The sequence below is a fragment of the Mercenaria mercenaria genome, chromosome 6 (genome assembly GCF_021730395.1).
Source record: "Mercenaria mercenaria strain notata chromosome 6, MADL_Memer_1, whole genome shotgun sequence".
Lineage (NCBI taxonomy): Eukaryota > Metazoa > Mollusca > Bivalvia > Venerida > Veneridae > Mercenaria > Mercenaria mercenaria.
The window spans coordinates 82,639,579-82,661,606 of NC_069366.1; the positions used below are offsets into that span (position 1 = coordinate 82,639,579).

Genomic DNA, 22,028 nt, shown 5'->3' on the forward strand with positions numbered 1-22,028 from the left:
AAGAGTAATATCATCTATATACTTATGCTGACTGCTTAATACATGTCACTTCTGTATAGGATATGTGAAGTATTTGATAACAGACCTACTTAAGCATTCTTGATCACAATAGGAAAACTGGTTCCCTGCTTCCCTTTCAAACTGAACAAAATGAAATCACATTTAAAATTTCAAAAGGGAAAATCCTATCTACCAAGGCCGTCAGAGCTATCAGCATAAAACAGGCAGGCAAATCAAGTGCCACATATAACCACATTCGAAAAATCATTACATGACTGCTAGCACAAGTTTGACTACTGAGACAGATGTTGCCTTACTTGTTGGAATGTCTGTGTATATGTCTCTTGTAAGCATTTTTGTTGTATACAATATCTCTGTCCATTTTGATCCCAGCTTTCTCAATCTCTTCATTAGCATCGAAATGTACTTCCTGGTCCCGAGATTTCTTTCCTTTTCTTCCTCGTGGTACAGGCGCAGACAAACCTAAAACAAGAAAGCACATCTTTCAGTTCTTTTCATATGAAAAGATAAGATATGGGTTGAATTTTCAGTAACTAGATTCATCACTAAATGTGATCAAAACAAATATTTGGATGAGGATATAGATGCCTATTTCACCCCTCCCACTCCCTCAACTGCCCCCCATCCCCAAAAATATTTGTGTCAAATATCGTAGTGAACTCTCAGAACATGTATAAGAAGTTTCATTGAAATCTCTTTAAAACTGCAGGCACCCATGTGCCTCAACCTACCTTTATATGAGAAAAAATATGCCACATACACACCCAACACTTTGTCATAGTCACCTGTAGGAAATTTTAATGATGAAGTAAAAAGAATATTATGTTATATTATTAAATTTGAAATTAACCTGAATGGTTTTTGAGCCCTCCTTCTTTTTCTTGAGATATGAGATCTGATATGAATTCTTTTATTCTTTCGTCACCCTTGTAATACTGCAAACCATACAGGAGCTGAAATAAAAAAAATTTTTATATATATTTTCTCCCGCCCTTTTACTTCAGTCAATTTTGGAACTGGTGGAAAAACTTTAGCAAAACAGATGCTTTCAGAGGACACTACATCACAATACAGATTCCTAAAACATTCCAATTTTATCTCAGATTGCACATCATTTTAATCAAAATCATTAAATATATTTTTAAAAAAACATATTTCTACCCATTTACAAGTGCAAAAAGGTACCTGCATTTGTAAACCAGCCAAAGTAAAAAAAAAAAAAAATAATTTGAATATACTATCAGTAATAATAAGTATGTCCATTTTCTACTGACTATTGAACCATGGATAAATGAGACAAATGTAAATAACACTGAAATATACTTTTGCAATCCAAGCCCAACAATAAGTTAGTGTATCTGTTATAGCCTGTTACTTTCTATATATATCTAAGCACAAATGCAACTTACAATAGCTTTAGCCACATTTTCTACATCTTTCTCCTCCATTGGTCGTTTAAATCTTGAATGAGCCAAAATATCCGACCATCTACCCCATCTGAAACAAAGTATCAACATAAATTTATTAATATGGAGAAAGCTTTAAGGTTAACTGAATCCCATTCTTATTGCCTTCAAGGAGAACATTATATTTATTTCATAATAGCAGGTGAACTGTGACCTAGAACGCTTTGAACATGTAACCATCAACCTTTGTGTCTTCACTTTAATCACAAAACAATATACATCCTTTAAACAATCTATTTTCTGACAGGATTTACAAAACTTTAAAAGGAATGTAAAATGTAAAACTGCAATACACTTACCCATAATGCAGCAATCCCTTCTCAACTTTGAACAATTCAGATCTACCATATCCAGTGCCAGCAGGTTTAGCTCTGTGTCGTTCTTTTTCAAAGTCCTCATCATCATCGTCTCCCCTTCTACCTCGACGGCCTTTCTTACCTGTGTACAAAGTAGTATAGAGATATAAATGACTGTTTCAAAAGGTTCAAGTGTCATTTTCAACAGTATTTCATTTATGTTACAGCTGTTATTGGAACAAACTAGTTTCTTGGCTTTCATACTATAGTATTAACTTTTTCTCTGCAATTTAGCAACAACTTCACACGTGTAACAGGAATACGAGTGACTTAAGAATATTATCTTCCACCAAAACTGCCATGCCCTAAAATCAAATAGACAGTCAACAAACTTGTGCTAACTGTGCATTTATAATTAAGCAGACAGGAAATCCAGAATGCAAACCAGAAATACATATCAAGACTTAGCAGACATAGTATCTAACACTTCAAACCTGCCTTTACAATATGTATGTTTTAGTGTATTACCCACTGGAAACTCAAACATGAAACTCATGCTTCTAATTTTTTTTTCCAAAGGCAAACCAACTTTCTATATTTTCTTCAGATAAATATTAACACTGGACAGCTACTCCTACTTCAGTTCGAAAGGAAGCACTTCTTTGAAGTCCTGGATACTAAGAAACTACGTTTTAACCTCGTAACACATACATATATGTGTGTGTTTAAGCTTATTTATAGACACAAGTAACCTATACGAGTGACACCTCCAAGAATCTGTTAGTAGTTATTTGGAGGAAAGTGCAAGATACTGATGATGCTCCAATTCTAGAAGCTCCTCAGGTTTTTAACCTGATATGTGTAAAGCATCCATACACGGAACTCTAATTCAATGTTAGTTTAATTTTTAGTTTGAAGAATGGGGGGATTAAACTCATGACCCCTGGTGTTATAGTCTGAATGTGTTGTGTGTACCTTTTCTACTACCATCCTCATCCGAGTCACTCTCCGAACCAAGATCTGACATGTCTGCCAGACTGTCATTGTTACCATAGCGAGCTGTACGTTTACGTACACGAGGCTCATCCACTATCAACTCTCTCTGCAAAACAAGTAATATAATATATGAAACATGAAATATATTATAAGACTAACACGATAGTCCAAAAAGTGCTTATATATAGACAGCAATCATATTTGTTGCTTGTAACTGGTATTTTAATAATGCCTCAATGCATCAAAAGGGAAACTCATACCCTTATGGTCATGAATACCATCTGGAATTATGTAGCAGGAGTAACTGAAAACAGTCGCAGAACTTATTTCATAATCAACCTTGAAGTAGTAAATATATATTCCAGAATGTCCTTAAGTGGCATGTGGCTCTGTTTTGGAATATCACCAAAACTAAAATCATCTGGAATAACTAATCTACAGCAGATAATGTAGAATTTATTCTACATAAAAATATCATTTAACAATCTCTAACCTTTAGCCTGCTGGCGGCAAGTGATTTTGCCTTTGCGACCAGTGCAGACCAAGATCAGCCTGCACATCCATGCAGGCTGATCATGGTCTGCACTGTTCGCTATTCTGTCAGTACATTTTCAGTGAACATCCCTTCGAATAATAAATGGTACTGTCCAAATTGAACGATGGACTAGTCCATTTTAGAAATATAGCAGGGTAAAGGTTAACATCAACATACCGTATCAAGCATTTCAGTATCAACGTCAGCTTTCTTCGCCCATTTCTGCCAAAACTCAGGATCGTTGATATCTATGTCATCTCTGTTCGATGTCACGGAGAAACTCGCCTGCAAAATAAATATTATCAAAAAATATTTTCATTTATCAAATGATGCTCTTTGAATTGTACTTTCAACTCAGGATCATAATACATGAAGTAGAGGTTTTTGTTGTTTCCCTCTTATAATGTGTCAGTTTTCAACAAGACCTGTCTTCAAACATTATAAGCCCGCAAAATTGCCCAATTCCCAAGGCTTCTTGACTGCCTGGATGAGCAGACATAACAATATTTAATGATAATAAATCAAGGTAAACTATTTTCAGAAAATTTCTGTAGTATCTAATAAATAATCAAAGGCCTGAATGGCCTGAGTCGGCTAATGATTGATGTACTGACAGTATAGTCTACCAGTTTCAGTTTGTTTTTAGTTTTTTTTCTTAAAATTTCATAACACAGCTCGATATTTACCCAAAATATTATATCCGGATACGATTACACTTTTCTCCAGTTTGAACAATATATTTTACAAATTGTGATGATACGAAGACATTTAGCAGCAATTGGCAGTATCTGACATTGAAGTTTACAGTTAAATTACCTCTTATTTAAATCTTTTCATAAAAAAGTTGTTTCATTTCGCCAAACATAGACGATCTACTTTTGATTTCAAAAACTACAAGAAAATACAATTTAATGTTTCGCGGATTTGTTTATTTCTCGAAAAATAAGAATTAAAATAATTTTTAATATCTGTAGTAACTAAACAAACCAGTAAGAGCTTCTTCTTCCGATAATTTATCCGTTTACTGACTGCAAAATTCATGTGTGTGTGTAGAAACCCACGCAAAGTTTATAGAAATCATACGATGCGTGTATACGTTCAATGTGGGAGAATTAAGGCTGATCGGGATCGGCTATGTTACCTAACGCATCCAGATGATTCAGATTTTGTTTTTAAAAAAGCATTGTGTGCATTTCTGTAATTTTATATATGTTTAGAAATTATTAGACATGCGTATTTGCATTATTTCTATACGTAATTTACGCTAATACGCATCTTATCTGGAGCCCTGTGGAACTATTTTTTGTCTTTCGCTGGATGTTACGCAAGCTTTGTAAGCCTGCGCAATTCATAAAATGCACATTTATGCTTAATGAGTTACATTCGAGTATTGCACAATTACAAGTCATAAATATGACAGATTACATCGTATATTGGTCATAGCAAAGGGAATTCACGCAACTTAATTTCATTCTTGCAGTGAACTGTTTGAAGTTTGAGAAATCTAATGGAACTACATCGCTTCACTGTGTTATTTGGTCCATTTAGACTTAGAGAATCGCTGGATAGCAAGGACTCGTCAAAACGATTACATCGTTTAGCTGACTCAAGAAAGTGTATAGCCTGATAAAAGCTTTAAATAAAATCCAGAGCACAGTGATACAAAAAAAACACACCTTAGACAGTTGGAATTTGTAAAAGTAAATGAAAGGATGTATACAAACATGAAGTTTACCTTAGAGAAAGTAGACCCCTTGCCTTCACTCTCTATCTGTATAACCTGGGTTCTGCCTTTCAAGATCTGTTCAATGTCTTCCTCACAGAACTTGTCGCCAGCACTGTCGTCATCCATCAATGCTCCATACGCTCCTTTACGTAACAAATCCTCTATCTCACGCTTAGTCAACTGCTGTTGCTGCAGAAACAAATATTATGACATAAAATTTCATTTAAAAAAAAAAACTAACTTTATGCTAACACATCAAACTACAACTGCACAGTTTTTTTTTTTGTTTGAGTGAAAGGACAACAGTATGCACTTACTTAATTGCTTGCAGATCAATAGTTTTGAATAAGGACCAGAAAACCATTCAATAAGTGTTTCTTCTTTTTTCATAGCCCAACAAAATGTAGTGCTCAATTATAGACCGTTCATTAGTGCAAACTTGGTCAATAGTACAAACTATGGACTGCCGATTTATGTAAGGATTCATGTACTTTTGACATTTGAGATTTCATATTTGCACACTTACACAAATATGTACCTGTGTTATGTATATTAACTTGTACAGGGTTTGAATAAATGAAGGCAGACATGTTGATATCTCAAACTCTTTTATGACTACACTATACTTAATTTCAATAATATATTGTTACAAGTATAACTTGCTTAGTGTAGAGAACCACAATTATGGCTGGTTTACCCTAATTGTTACTGATTTTTATATCTGAGAGACAAAATTCTATCATTTGTATTTTTTATCAAGTAAACCCTTCATGAAACTGACTATGTAGTCATCAGAAATATGAAGTTTTCTCCAGATTTTGTCAGAGTTGGATCTCTTATTTCATCATATGACCTCTATTATCCATAATTCAATTAAACTTCCAGTATCAAAAGACTGTGTTCAAATAAAAACAGAGCTTTTGGCTACTAAAATATTTTTCTTTCCTCAGATAAAAATATTTGGAAAACTTACAGGGTTAATTTTCTCTCCACCCATAGACTGTAAAACTGCTTTATCCAAACCAAGTTTCATACTGGCTCTGTTAAACATCTCCCTCTCGTAAGAGTTACGGGTGATCAATCTGTAAACCTGAACCATCTTACTCTGTCCGATACGGTGACATCTTGCCTGTGCCTAGAAATAAATGAACAATATGTATTACATGTTTTTCACTGAACATTGGACGAATGAAGGAAATACACCTGGTATTTTTACAATGAAAAATTTTGAATATATTTTTCATTGGTGAAAAAGTGTAAAACAGATAAAATTTGGTTTAAACATAAAATAAAAAGAAAATGTGTTTGTTTAACCTTTTGTAAGATCAAAATATCTTCCACTAATGAAAACAAGACCTTACATGTCTTTAAAATACTGCATACTGTGAAAGCATTCAATTCTGTAGGCAAAAAACATGGGTTTTTGCTCAACTAGTTATTTCAAGTGCACATGAATGATCTGATTTTAAATTTTAATGAGATCAATGGAAATCTTCATTTGTTAGCTGGCGTTCAGTTTTACAATAAAATCCCAGAATTAGACTCCATAAATATCAAACAGACTGCTGCCTATGAACAATGGAGATCATTTACATATTTTTTTATCATTTTATATCTCAGTCAGTCTAGTTCAAAGATTATCTCCAACATTCTGTCAGAGTTGGATCTCTTATTTCATCATTCTGAGAATTGTCTTTTTTCTTACATTTATTTTAGATTTTTTTTTTCTGTTAACATAATCTGCCAGGTGAGCTCAGTAGGGCAAGCACAAGCCCTACACACCATAAAGTTGCAAGTTTGATCTCTGTTCAGGCAAATTTTCCTCATAAATGGCTGATAACTGTAGTTAATATGTCAGCTGCTCAGCTTGAAGGTAATGGGTCTGTGCCTCGCTAGAGTCTCAAATAACCTCTGCAGATGAAACCAGTAGTTTTTAAGCTATCTCAGGATGCTTCAATTACAATATTGTGAAAATGGTGTCAAACCTGTATCAAGCAATCAATTTACCTGCAAATCATTCTGTGGGTTCCAGTCAGAGTCGTAGATAATAACAGTGTCAGCTGCAGTCAAGTTGATGCCCAGTCCACCAGCCTTTGTGCAGATCAGGAATACAAATCTATCGGAATCTTGCTTCGAGTACCTGTCTATTGCTTCCTGTCGGAGGTTTCCTCTGATACGCCCGTCCAATCTCTCATATAGATACCTAGTAAATAACTTTATCAATTACTCTTATTTCTACACCCAGACTTTTCTTGCAATCTTGAGACAATGCATCTATACAATTTCAACTGCACTTTTTCCCAAACTGGAAAACATTCTGGTTATTGTGGTTATGCTGGCACCAAACATAAATCCACATATGATGTTTTTTAAACCCTGTTTAAACGAGGTTTATCCTGCATATTATTGGGGTACACAAGTGCACAAGAGTCAAGAGATTCCACCAAAATATTGATGGGTAAAGTTTTACTTTAAGATTTCAAATCTTCTATAAACTTTCATGTACAACTTTCAGGCCTCTTCACCTCTTAAATACTTAAAAGGAAGCAGTCAATAAAGCAGAAACAGTAACCAATCAATTAACAAAATTCATCAAGATTATACCACTTACTTTTTATGTATGAGGTAGTCTTCAATGATATCTAATACTCTGATCATCTGAGAGAAAATAAGAACTCTATGCCCGCCCTGCTTTAATCGTGGCAACAGTTTATCCAGTAACACAAACTTTCCTGATGCATGTACCAATGCTTGGATATGTTCAGGCTCTCTGCCTTCCTTCGCTCTCAGCTCTGACAAAATATTCTCTTCAGCACCTAAATAATATGTAATAAAACGTCTCTTATTTCAACCATTAAAGTAATCCCAGATATGATCTTACTGTATTGAATTGCTGCAAATATAAACTCATTCAACCCCCAAAAATTATCTAACTTTTTTGCTTAAAAATAAACAAGAATGCAGTCAGAGTAACAGCCATATACCTTGCAGTTGCGTTTTAATAGTGAAGGGGGAGATGAATCTGAAATTACCAAAGCTATGAATATAAAGGGTCATGGCTCATTTCAAATAATTGCTTTCTTGGCATATTTAAAGATCATGGGTTATAATCTGTGAAACTGTCCCAATCCTGTCTGAAAATGGAATGTACCACACACAAGATTTTCATAACAAACATGTTGGAAGGATTTACAGGAACAAGCTTTTTATCTTCTTCAATCCCCCTCCCCACACTCTCGCACAAACCACCATTACTACCTCCACTTGAAGGGGAGACAAACTCTACACAATGACTTACCATTGAGCAAGTATGGATGATTACAACATTTTCTCAACTCCATCATCGTGTTGAGTAGACTAGGAACATTGGTGGAGTTAGCTCCCTTACAGAGGTATGAGAAATTCTTCTCCAATATTGCACGATAATACTTCTTCTGAATGTTTGTCAGCTCCACCTGTAAAAACACAAATGAGCAATGATAGAAAAAAAAAGTTTTATAACAGCAACAGAAAAATGTTGACGCCAAATACAACACAAGACGAACACTAACAGTTTCCACCTACACTGAAACTATTTCATCTTTAATAGTCTCAAAAATCACATTATAATTCAATTTATGAATTATGATTAGGTAAATATTAACATAACAACTGAAATTGTTTAAGTGCAACTTCTCTTTGTTATATTTCTCAACCTGAGATTTAAAATGCTATCTCCAACGCAATGTCAGAGTTGGATCTCTTATTTCATCATTTTGAGAACATTATAAAAGTCTGGTGATAGCTCAATTATATATCTATTCTCAACAGCATAAATAAGCAATTTTCCCAATCAGAGATTTAAAATGTTATCTCCAACGCAATGTCAGAGTTGGATCTCTTATTTCATCATTTTGAGAACATTATAAAAGTCTGGTGATAGCTCAATAATATATCTATTCTCAACAGCATAAATAAGCAATTTTCCCAATCAGAGATTTAAAATGTTATCTCCAACGCAATGTCAGAGTTGGATCTCTTATTTCATCATTTTGAGAACATTATAAAAGTTTGGTGATAGCTCAATAATATATCTATTCTCAACAGCATAAATAAGCAATTTTCCCAATCAGAGATTTAAAATGCTATCTCCAACGCAATGTCAGAGTTGGATCTCTTATTTCATCATTTTGAGAACATTTATAAAAGTTTGGTGATAGCTCAATTATATATCTATTCTCAACAGCATAAATGTGTAATTTTCCCAATCAGAGATTTAAAATGCTATCTCCAACGCAATGTCAGAGTTGGATCTCTTATTTCATCATTTTGAGAACATTATAAAAGTCTGGTGATAGCTCAATAATATATCTATTCTCAACAGCAAAAATAAGCAATTTTCCCAATCAGAGATTTAAAATGTTATCTCCAACGCAATGTCAGAGTTGGATCTCTTATTTCATCATTTTGAGAACATTATAAAAGTCTGGTGATAGCTCAATAATATATCTATTCTCAACAGCATAAATAAGCAATTTTCCCAATCAGAGATTTAAAATGCTATCTCCAACGCAATGTCAGAGTTGGATCTCTTATTTCATCATTTTGAGAACATTATAAAAGTTTGGTGATAGCTCAATAATATATCTATTCTCAACAGCATAAATAAGCAATTTTCCCAATCAGAGATTTAAAATGCTATCTCCAACGCAATGTCAGAGTTGGATCTCTTATTCATCATTTTGAGAACATTATAAAAGTTTGGTGATAGCTCAATAATATATCTATTCTCAACAGCATAAATAAGCAATTTTCCCAATCAGAGATTTAAAATGCTATCTCCAACGCAATGTCAGAGTTGGATCTCTTATTTCATCATTTTGAGAACATTTATAAAAGTCTGGTGATAGCTCAATAATATATCTATTCTCAACAGAATAAATAAGCAATTTTCCCAATCAGAGATTTAAAATGCTATCTCCAACGCAATGTCAGAGTTGGATCTCTTATTTCATCATTTTGAGAACATTATAAAAGTGTGGTGATAGCTCAATTATATATCTATTCTCAACAGTATACAAGAACATTTTTTCTCAATGCTATCTCCTACACAATTTCAGAGTTCAGTTTCTTGTTTTACTATTTTGAGAAAATTTATCAAAGTTTAATGATAGTACAATCTATCTATTCTCAACAGTATATATGTTCTGTACAATCATTTATCGGTTCTCAACAGTATATGACTTTATTGTGTGCTATTTTCCAAATCAGAGATTTAAAAAAAAATCTCCAACATGGTACCATGTCAAGAGTTGGATCTCTCATTTCATCATTTTCAACATTTATATAATCTGTAAGGACTTCATCAGAATAAATCAATCTGACTTATCAAAACGAAAATTACTAATATATCATTCTATATTGGCACTAGAATGTCTGTATTTCTTGTCTAGGATCATAAAAATTCTTAGACGGTTAATTAAAGTAAATGAACACTTCTCCTGTATTAAATTAAAATGACAACAAACCACTTCTATCATTTAGTTTATACTAATTTATTTTAGGTTGACTGTGAAACAAGTTCTACAACTATCACTCCCGACACCTCATTCCTGATGGAATCTGTCGCCACAAAGGTATAAGAGAAGAGGCCAGTTTCCCTTTTAATGCTGAGCGCCAAGCAAGAGAGCTGCTGGTACCATTTTTTACGTCTGGTATGACGCAGCCGGGATCGAACCCACGACCTCACACTCTTGAAGCGGACGGTCTACAACTAGGCTATCGAAGCGGTCATTTATGTACCTGTACACCACTAACATGATTAACACCTATTTTCTAATGCTGGATATTAAGTCTCACCAACATAATTTTAAGTTATATGGCAACTTTCTAGCTTTTGATGGTAGAGGAAGGCCCCAGGTCTCCACTGGGCATTATTTGAGGCAAGGGAGAGAACCTGGATTGAACAACGAACATTCTGTATGCCAGCTAGATTCCTTCCACACATGAAGTTCTACACCCTAAGCAAGGTTACGAAGCTACAGTGGCATAGAGCAAACGAGTTCTCAAATCAGAAATTTATAGTGTTATCTCAAACATACTGTCAGAGTTGGATCTCTTATTTCATCATTTTGAGAATCTACATAAATACTTCACAAAATTATCCCTTTTCCTCCTTTCATCAACCAGAAGGCTGCAGCAGTAGACATCTTAATCACTAGAACGAAAATACCGAGATGCCTTGCTCAAATGGTAACAGAGTGACCAAAGGTCCAAACCTTAATCCCCAAGTTATTGAGATTGATTGAACAATGCTATTTGTTTCACTGCTTTTCAAATGAAATAAAAAATACTGAACACTGCAGGTAGAAAATGTCACTTATTATTCTAATGAAGTAGTAGTTTACCTCAATAATTGTTTCTTCTTTCCTGGCAATATTTTTCTCCACATCTTCTTTGAGACGTCGCAGCATCATTGGCTTCAAGATCTGTTATACAATAGTTAAAATATGAAACGCTGGACCATAAAGTTTTGGTGTTTTTTAAAAGATCAGTTGAAATTTTTCTGTGTACTAACTTATAGTCACTAAACTGGACCAGTCCAGATTAACAGGAAATCTCATCAACCCTGAGTATGTACCTGAACTATCAATTTACTTTAGTTAATCTGTTTTACTGTGACACCTTTACAATTCAGATTGTCTTTCCAGCTTTAATGCAAAGAGATCTAAGATGCCCTTCTGTACATCAATTCAGGTATGGAAGAAACCCCGCAAATAGAACAACCAAACATCTGCAAATGAACTCCATCAGGAGTTTCAAACTGCAGCTCTGGCCCCATGTTCACAAAACGTTTTCAGTCTCAGCTGAGTTTGATAATGAAACTTTATTTGTCATTTATATCTTAATAGCATGTTTAAAACTAAATTTTATTTCAATAACTATTTTCAAGTAGCTATTTAGTATTGGTGGTCAATCTCAGTTGGAATTTAACCTTGACGTTTTAATAAAATTGATATTAAAATTTCAAACTCAATCTTAGCTGAGACCGAAAAATGTTTTGTGAACACGGGGCCTGAGGAGGAAGTGCTTCTCAAGTCAGTGGTCTAAACTACTCAACCACCGAGGCTCAAACTAATAAGCAAGATTGGTTACTTCTGTAAATAGATTTTTCCTTAAAATAGCATGCGGCCATGACCACTTAACCTTAATGACCCTTAAACTGATAGTCTCTGTTACTTCAGTAAATAATAACATAATCTTTTCTTTACAAAGTAAGAATCTTTAACTTTCCCTATAAATTTTATTTACAGGATCAACAAAATTATAAATGACAATATCCTACTTACTGCTTTCAGTTTATCTACTTGTTCTTCAGTCTGCAGTTTTCCAAATTCGGCAAGAAATGCATCAGATGACTGAAATTGACTAGGTTCAAGGAAATTCAACAAACTGAACAACTCTTCAACATTGTTCTGTAGGGGTGTACCCGACAACAGCACTTTATGCTCCTGTAAAAAACAAATTGTTAACTTTATACACGATACTTGACACTTTGTAAAATCCATCTCCCTAAGCGTTAAATTTGCACAAATAAACAACCCCTTGTAAGACAATGGAAATCTAGATCATTTTTAAGATATTTGCCACTTCAAACAGAAGGTATGTCATCAGCCCTTCAAAACCAGTTTTTACCCAAGTAACTAACAATTTCCCCATAAATGAATCAAAGCACATTCTCCACAAGTAGCAGAGAACTTTTCCACATATGAGTCAAAACCTGTTCTCAACAAGTGACAGCTTTATCACACATATCAAAGGTGAAAAAGAAATTATTTTCAAACAAACCACCATCTGCAAAACGTCATGGAGAACACTGTCTGACGCAAAAGATCAAATCTAACACCACTTGATGTGTGCTGTGCCAAGTTTTCTAGAGAGGTACATGCTTTTCAAAGGGATGACTTAACCTTCGCTTCAACCCAACTTCAAACTTGGAAGCCATTTTCAGAAAATCCTTATCCTATGTTAACTCTCTCAAATACTTACAAAATCAAAGATTCGGAGACCCTTAATCAGACTGCAATTTTTGTTCTTCAGTCTATGAGCCTCATCTATTATGATACATCGCCAGTCAATGGATCGTAACAGTTCAAGGTCAGACAGGATGATCTCGTATGTGGTAATGAGGGCGTGAAACTTGTAGTAATCTGTGATCTTTCCGCCTTCTTCATCGCGATAGTACATCTCGTATTCTTGTAACATGTATCGACTTGGAGACCTGAATGTGTATCATTACTTTTATATTTAGAGTTACATTATAGCACTAACTTCATTTCTACCCAGAATCAGATATTCTTTCATGCGCTAAGTTTTGTTTATATACATCTGAATATTTCAGAAAATTTTCTGAACAATTCAATTTAGCATTTAATGTATCATACACTACTTCAAACACCATCAATGCACACTAACATTTTTTCCACCCCTATTATCTCCCTTGGTTGAATGCAATAAAATCAGTATTTCAAAACTTTGTAATAATTATATATCATATACTGTGAAAAACATTTAATTTCCTTGGCAAAAAAAATTGTGGTTTCTGCCAAAGTTGAAAAGCACTATTTGTGAAGAACATGAATATGAGGAAATAAAAGATAAAATATACTGAAATTTTACTTGTTTATCAGGATGTCAGTTTAAGGATTGACGCAACTGCAAAAATCTCTATTATATAAGAATCATTTCCTGCTGAATAATAATGATAGTATTCCGTGCGTAACTTCACTACTTACGTTCCGTGATATGTAATAGCATTGATATCAGTCCATGTCTCAAATTCTCGCTGCCAGTTCGCAATCGTTGACAATGGGGCCACAACCAAGAACGGACCTCTAATACCATAATTAAATATTTCTTGCAGAAATGTAATACTCTGAATAGTTTTTCCAAGACCCATTTCATCAGCCAGTATACAATTTTGCCTAGAAAAAGAAAATGAAATAGAATGTGTCAATTTTGAAAATAAAGCAAAAAACACTTCAAAGTTATAAAATATCTTATTTAAATGAAATGAATTCTTGTGTAGGTTGTTCATTATATAAATCAATAAATGCATGTGGCACCAAAATTCAAAATATGATCATTTCAGTCAAATTTAGATGATCATGTTCATAAAACAAGTGTAACTCTAATACTGTCACTGCAAAATGTGCACATGTGTAGCTAGCCACTTGATTAACTCAGTGTAGCTAGCCACTTGATTAACTCAATGATATATTTAACAGATTTACGCATAGTTTTATGTACAGGAATTTATTACATATGTGTGTAAATAATCTTCACTTACTTCTACACGATTCAAATAAAAACTTGTAAGACTGCATTTAAAAACATTAGTAAAGATTTTATCACTATTTAGTATTCAACAGATGCTATTATAATCATTAAAAAAAAATTATGAGATAAAATTTACATACTTTTTGTACCAGTTGAATGTAAGCCAGTTAACACCTTCTAACTGGTATTCTCTCAATGTGTTCCCGTTCTTGTATGTGTGCGTTTCTTTAAGTGCTTTCCATTCAGAGGCTTTAGGTCTTTCCACATACTTAAATCAAAACATATATCTTCAGCATAAATCTTCATAGTTTCAATCAAAATGACTACTGTGAAATTTGAAATATTCGTGGGGAAATAATTTTCGTGATTGTATCAATCAACAAAATCAAAGCCTGAGACAATAAGCAAATTTTCCATTTATTTGATTCCTCACCAATTTAAATCATTATACCAACAAAATCTTAATGATTTCATACTATTTCAAGATACAGGATAAAAAATTCATCTAAACATTTAAATCCATGGAAATCAGTCTCCAATACATGATTTTACAAAAGGACATGAACTCTAAAAGCACTGACCTTTACTGCCATTCAAGCAAAGAAATGATTAAACACATAATGGCAGCTGATGCTTAAGTCACAGGTGCAAGTTCTCCAACACTGATATGGTTATCTATATTAAATGACAATATTTTTTCCAAGAAGCAGGCTGAAAAGTGTTTAATATTTCGTTTAAAGCTTACATTGTAAACTAAACAATATACATTTGAAATGAAAAGGTATAATCTTTAGTCCGTCACAAAGTAACTTACAAAAACTGAGTTACAGCATAAGATACCAATTTTTTTTTAGTATATTCTTACCCCTCTTTCTTCCTCTGGGGGTAACTCCCTATAAATCTTAAACTGTTTCACTTTTTCTGGATCCACATCCTGCTGTAGTTCCCATGTACTGTCCTCGTACGGCAGAGATCGCCACTTCACGAGAAAGTGAGTTACCTCCTCTTGTGAGTTCGGGTCTATTGTGTGCGACTCCTCTAACACTCTATCTACCTCCATATAATCAGGATTAAAGAATTCATCATCCATATTCTATAAATAGACATTCAAGTAATTCTATCAACTTTTCAGTAAATGAGTTTTAATCTGTTTTCAGTTTGCACATCCAGTTATGTATAAATTAAGCTATGTTTAAATTATGTTAGTTCAGGAGTGTGAATCATATTTTCACTCAGTTCTGAAGTAAGAATGGGGTTTTCTGTCAATTTAAGTGTGACTTGATATGTTATATCAACATTCAGTCTAAGTGTTAGAATCATGTTTCAGTTAAGTCTAAGTACTTGAATCATGTTTTATTCAGAATTAAAGTTTTATTTTTTCCATTCAGTTTAAATGTATCAATCATGTTGTCAAGTAATGTAAGTTGTTGAATAATGTTTCCTAACAACTTTTTCAAATAATTTAAAAGCACTGAATCATGTTTATATTGAACAGACGTTAACACATGTTAACTCATATGTGTTAACTCATATATATGGCAGACTTATTTACCAAATTTACGTTTTTTATACTTACAAATACATCATTGGAAGTCAACTGCTTCATTTTGAACCGTTTAATTTTGCCCTGTATTCTTTTGTCTCGGATCTCGGCTTCAGTTCTCCACTCACAATGTAAATAAGAGCTGAAAATAATAGGAATTAATCTTATAATCTTGTCTTCCCCCTGAGTGTTACAACAAATCTTTTTCTCATGTAACAGTGCAAGGAAATTTATTCTATTTATAGATAAAAGTCCCATGTCTTCCTAGAATTTTCAATTGGGCGGGTCGAAAATAGCAAAACGCTGATTGGTGAAACCTCTGCCAGTGTGTATACTCAGCAAAAAAAACATCAAAATGTATCAGAGGTTCGCCATGGAAGTATACTGTAGAATAATAAAGACTATATCTCCTTGTCAATCATAAAACGGCTAAAAAGTAGGCACTTATCACAGTACTTCAACAGTGTGCGACATTAACGGTAGCCCGATCGCCAATGGCTACGAAAATTCGACTCGGGCGACAGAAAATCGGCAGACCGTAGCCCATCGGGCTATGAAACATTCTGAGGAATAAATTTAACAAAACGATCAATGCACACATGGGAGCAAAATAGTTGCTTTGAAACTTCAAACTTCGCTCAAATCCAATCTCAAAGCGAATTCAAGTCGCCCAAATTTTTTTTTTTTTTTGATGCGCACCCGCTAATCTTTTGACTATTTGCACCATGTCATAATGTGCGTTGAATACACATACACACTCGCCGATAGCATAATGTAAGCTCCGCCTACTTCAGGTACTTGTGAGATTTTCGCGAGAAGTGTGAAAGCAAATCAAATAATCGGTTTCACCAGAGTCAATTGTAATAGGCCAATCAGCGCCGCGGTTACGTCTTTGACACTTAGCATTTAATTGTCAACACGTGCGAGTCGTTTTCTGAAGAATTGTCAATTACATATGCGATTAATTGGAATTAAAGACACAATTATTTGGTATCCATGGTAAAAGAACGACATGTAAAGTATTAACTTCGTAAAACTAACTTTGATGGATGAATTGATTTGAATACCGGTATGTATTTCTAGGTTTGACACAGTTTACTTTCAGTTTTATTCGAATGAGAAACTGTTCACACAAGTGGTGACTCGGTATAAATGTGTATGGTAAAATGATGTAACTAAGAAAATGAGTGGTCATTGAATCAATTCACAGTGTCGAGGTAGAAATATAAAAATTAATGGAGTCTTCCAACTTCTCCCTAAAGTCTCCCCACTTCTCCTTAAATCAGTTTGAGGGATAACTGACTTCTCCTAAAAAAATAACGGGCCTAGCGAGACCCCTGGTCAGTCTACTGCCAAGCTATTTCATGTCTACCATGTCTACAAAGCTGTTTAGATCTCTTTTCATGACGTCTGTGTCTTTGACTTTCTGCACAATTTTGTGAACACTGTTTCAGATTTTGAAATCAATTCTGAAAAACTCATACAAATTTCTGAAATATATCAATATTCACCAACCTACAGCAGTATACTGAAAGAAATTAAATATTACTAGAATGAAAGTCTTGTTCATTCTTGAGCGAAAAATTAGTGGGGCTACGAAAAATTCTGTCAGGCTACAAAAAATTGGAAGTCCGTAGCCCCATTGGCTACGGTGTTAAAAAGTTAATGTCGCACACTGCTTCAACATTAAAAGAACCACACTATGAAACTTAATATGCCTGTAGAATTTTACTTACAAGTTCTTGTACTTGACAAAGAATTCTTCTGATTCTTCCATGTCGGTCTCCTCCTGAAAATTCAAGTGTAATAACTGTGAACAACAGTATAATCAGAACATAATGTAACAATGGAATTTTTTAGCAAAAAATTGTATCATCAGGCAAGATGTGTTGTGAGGAAATCGGAAGTGCAGTCTTTCCACAAACAGGTTGTCCTAAAAAAAAATGGAAGATAAAACAACTTTATTAATTTATATTCTGTTCAAACTGCTTTGTCAATGCTTTGAATTTTCATTTCCTACAAAGCATTTAAGCCACAACAAAATGATCTTAAACTCGTAATTTTTTGTAACCAAAATGCATTAAATTTGTGTCCACTTACATCAGGATCTGGTTTTCTCATCCTGGAGCCGAGGATTTTATCCACAATGACTGCATCTTCCTCAGCCGGGTTCTCCTGTAAAACATATAAACATTTTGTCTAACAACATTTGTTTTAACATCTCAGATAAGACAGATAATATATTGAAGATTCCACTGGCCAGTAGTCAAAGTACACAGGCATCAAGGTCTACATCCATTTTTGTATCCATCTCTCGAGAACATACATTGAACAAACTGTTCTTCACATACTCAATTTCTATGAAAATGAATAAAAATACAGACACAGACCATGTTTCACAAAAATGTACACACAGAACACTGGCCTTACTAGGACTTCAGGCCAAGGCTTTCTTTCTCATCTTTTTTTTTCCCGTACAGTATAACCTGGTATTGGCAAGCTTTTAATATGCCATTTAAGTTAAAAGTTAATTGAATGGTAAAATGAAAAAATCATGATGAACAATGCATAGTAATGAGGAATGAAATGACAAGCTCGATAAAGCATGATTAAGCAAGTTCATTCCACATGCAGAAGAATTTTGTACTTTTGTTTCAAAATACTTTAACAAACAAGCAGAAAATTTTAAGCATTATCAGAACTCTTTTCCTACATATGCAACTGGTCAATTGAAAAGAAAGAACAGTTCTTGCGGCAATCAGTTAATGAAATGAACCCAGTCATGTCAAAAATATCATTCATGCAGAGACAAATGACATGTCAAATTTATTACACTCAATCAAATTTCAGATGTATTTCTGGTCAATAATTTTTCTTTACTTAAATCTGTGAATAAGCGCTTGAAATCAACACAGAGTTCAGCATTACAATACAGAGAAGATATCATTAACATTCATAAACCTGGTGTAAACATTAGGAACTGGTAGGTTTATCAATAGAGAGGCTGGTATTTCATTCTTGCATGAGGTATATGTACACAACTACATTTCAGTAAGGGTCAGAGATGTAAAAGTTCAAAACACTGCAGGTTAGCCATACCATTTAGCTGTATGCATGTTAAACCAAATTATGAAATGTTCAGCTTGTATATAAATTAACATGCAGCGACCTGACTGTGAGCAGCTCGATTAAATATTTACTCCTTCCTACCTTTTTGTAGGGTTTCTCTTGAACAGCAAACATGTACAAGCACTGAAATCTCAGCCTCCCTACCAGCTCTATATTTCAGTAAATCGGCTATTTTTTTTTACTACTAGCACTACAACTATGAGGTAGTTATACAAAATAAGGTATTCAAAACTATTCTAATGTCTACACATCATTTTGTCAACTATATGTACACATCACATGCATGCCTCATTTACAATATAAGCTGATTTTAACTTAATACAAAAAATAAGCAAAGCTGTATTACATTATTTCATCTGTAAGCAGCTTATTATGCATTAAAACAAACACAAACATTACATTAATGATTACGTGTTAGTGTTAATTTGATCAAATTCAATTAAATGGTAGAAAATGACCCAAATATTGGTTTCTCTGAGCGTCAGCCAAAAAGCACAGTAAATCAGATGAATACAAGCAATTTAAGCACCGATTACAAAAACAGAATATTACTGTAGTGAAATCAGGGTGTTCTTTGCCATTGTAAACATGCACGTATAGTGACACAAACTAGTTTCTAACAGGCATCGTAAATTAAGAATATGATAAAATATAGGAAAACTACAGTATCATCTAAATAACTGCTTTTTACTACTGCAAAACACTGCTTCTCTGGAGATCACAAGATGAGCAAAATACTCGATTTATCCAGTGTTTTAAGCAATCCAAACATAGAAATTAAATTTAAAAGAAAACAGCCAAATTTAATTGTTCAAGTCTGCCCATGTACTGAAGTCATCCACATTCCAGCAAAGCAATGTATCACAGTATCTTGTTAGTACAATTAGCAAATAGTGCACTATTAAGCATATATTATGTAAATGAGGTAGGTGTATACATGCAGTATAATGATATATGACTGATCAATAACTATTATATGATAATTTATGAGAAGAGAATCAGTTGTTAAAATACAAATTCTTACAAGGTTTTGGGAGCAGGAAAATATGAGGACATGATAAACTTTCATTCTTATAAAGTTTTAATTATATATAAAATAAAATAAGTTATAATGAAAGAAAGAATTGATCTTCAAAGAACTACTTTTTCTTAAAATTCTTTCATCAAACATCTCAACTCAGAAGCACCCAACAGACAATATACTAAAAGATTTTAAATTATAGTTTTCACTATATTACAAGATCTACAGATACTCGAGGACAAATTACAATATTACTACATTAAACTTGTTTCCGGTTAAATTAATTTTTTTGCCTATTCATTAATAGAGCTAAATAAACAGTGGAAAAGGTGAAATTTTGCATCTCTTCTTTTCATAAAACTTCTACGACTTTAAAACTTTTCAGTACAATAAACACTTCCACAAATCCTGGAAGAAAAAAAATACAAACAGAAATCACATCTTTGAAATTTCACTTTTCTCTCTCTCTATTACGTTTTTTTATAAAGACTAAAATGCGTATTTTCAAATTTGTGCTGACAGACCATTTGTAGTCACGTAACAGGAAACAAGTTTTTATCACCGGTTAGTAAGAAACAACCATGCATACCACAAACAGTACCGGTTTTACCACGGCTCCCTCCGTGTTGTCAACCTGCAAAGCTTCCAACGTGTCCTCGTCCGATAGATTCAGGTCCACATCATCCATGTACTTTTTCCGTTTCACATTTCGGCCTGATCTTCTCTTGAACTGTGAAAATTAGTATAAATTAGAAAAAAAAAACAAGTTTTATTAAATCACTCTTGTGTCTCATATTTTGAAAGATAACTTATTCTAGCATAAAACTGCTGTTATTGTGACTTTTCGGGGGTGTTTTAACAGGAGAGAAAACGTGTGTTAACAGAGAGATTCTCGCACTCACATGCTGTTATAACAACTTTTTATATATGTGCGTTCCGTGGCAAAGCGTAAACGTATAACAGCCCCAAAGCGGATAATTCAAAAGGAAATGACGTCAATGTCAAAAAACAACGTAGACTTTACCGCGCATTTCATGGAAATTTAATGACATTGATGGACAATATATTAATTTACCTGATTTTTACACGCTCTATGCTAGAATAGCGTTTGCGCATGTTCTTTTCGTTTTATAACATCTTCAGAGTCCCTCGGGAATCGTTGGTACCCTCGCCCAAACAGGCTCGGGTACCAACCGATCCCTTGGGATTCTGCAATGTTATAACACGAAAAAACATCCGTTATCCCTACATTAACAATAATAAGAGATTATTTTGATAAAATTTCTCAACAAAGAATGTATAATCTAGAAGTAGCAATGCCTCGGTCCTAACTGCTAATCTTACTTCTAAACACAGAACATAAATGAGCCATCTTAAACAAGAGATGGGATATAACTATTTAGCTTTTCAACCTTGATTTAAATCTGTTTGTTTGTTTTGGGTTTAACACCATTTTTCTAACAGTATTTCAAATATGTAACCACGGACAGTTAACCTAACCAGTGTTCCTGGATTCTGTACCAGTACAAACCTGTTCTCCGCAAGTAACTGCCAACTTCCCCACATGAATCAGAAGTAGAGGACGAATGATTTCAGACACAATGTCTTTTATCAAATTGTCACGGAGAACACACGTATTGCAAAAGGATTGAACTCACGACCCCAAGATCCATAGATCTGTGCTCTCCCTACTGAGCTAAGCCGGCGGGCAAACATTGACTTGTCTCCCTTGATTTGTCTTGTAAAACTTTCTATACAAACAAAATTTAAATGGACATGAATTACCTCATCATTTTCTGGTGAAGGGGGTGGGGTAATTTTGATTTCAATATCAGAGCCATCTGAAGATCCTCTTCGCTTCCTTTTCTTGTTCTTCAAAAATGTTGCTGGTGGTCTAAAAATTGTAAACAGGTCACATGTTCATAATTCATTTCTACCAAAGTCTTAACACATTTATAGCATATATTTGTTTGTTTC

At 33.9% G+C, this 22,028-nt stretch overlaps 1 protein-coding gene across 6 annotated transcripts in view; it reads right to left on the reverse strand.

The window, feature by feature from the left end:
- Window positions 1-22,028, reverse strand: part of LOC123549900 (chromodomain-helicase-DNA-binding protein 8-like) — a 75,270-nt gene that overhangs the window by 30,264 nt on the left and 22,978 nt on the right. For 5 of the 6 annotated variants that reach the window (XM_053546486.1, XM_053546488.1, XM_053546484.1 and 2 more), the window contains 22 exons: window positions 21,837-21,945; window positions 20,641-20,781; window positions 18,002-18,076; window positions 17,638-17,690; window positions 15,935-16,043; window positions 15,224-15,451; window positions 14,499-14,626; window positions 13,815-14,003; window positions 13,069-13,300; window positions 12,369-12,530; window positions 11,427-11,507; window positions 8,339-8,495; window positions 7,652-7,856; window positions 7,048-7,243; window positions 6,014-6,175; window positions 5,050-5,229; window positions 3,492-3,599; window positions 2,759-2,885; window positions 1,787-1,925; window positions 1,431-1,518; window positions 872-974; window positions 318-483 (listed from right to left, as the gene is read on the reverse strand). In XM_053546486.1, the coding sequence (XP_053402461.1) occupies window positions 318-483; window positions 872-974; window positions 1,431-1,518; window positions 1,787-1,925; window positions 2,759-2,885; window positions 3,492-3,599; window positions 5,050-5,229; window positions 6,014-6,175; window positions 7,048-7,243; window positions 7,652-7,856; window positions 8,339-8,495; window positions 11,427-11,507; window positions 12,369-12,530; window positions 13,069-13,300; window positions 13,815-14,003; window positions 14,499-14,626; window positions 15,224-15,451; window positions 15,935-16,043; window positions 17,638-17,690; window positions 18,002-18,076; window positions 20,641-20,781; window positions 21,837-21,945 (3,138 nt within the window). The remainder of the gene's footprint in view (window positions 1-317; window positions 484-871; window positions 975-1,430; window positions 1,519-1,786; window positions 1,926-2,758; window positions 2,886-3,491; window positions 3,600-5,049; window positions 5,230-6,013; window positions 6,176-7,047; window positions 7,244-7,651; window positions 7,857-8,338; window positions 8,496-11,426; window positions 11,508-12,368; window positions 12,531-13,068; window positions 13,301-13,814; window positions 14,004-14,498; window positions 14,627-15,223; window positions 15,452-15,934; window positions 16,044-17,637; window positions 17,691-18,001; window positions 18,077-20,640; window positions 20,782-21,836; window positions 21,946-22,028) is intronic. The other variant, XM_053546487.1, reaches the window with a different exon arrangement.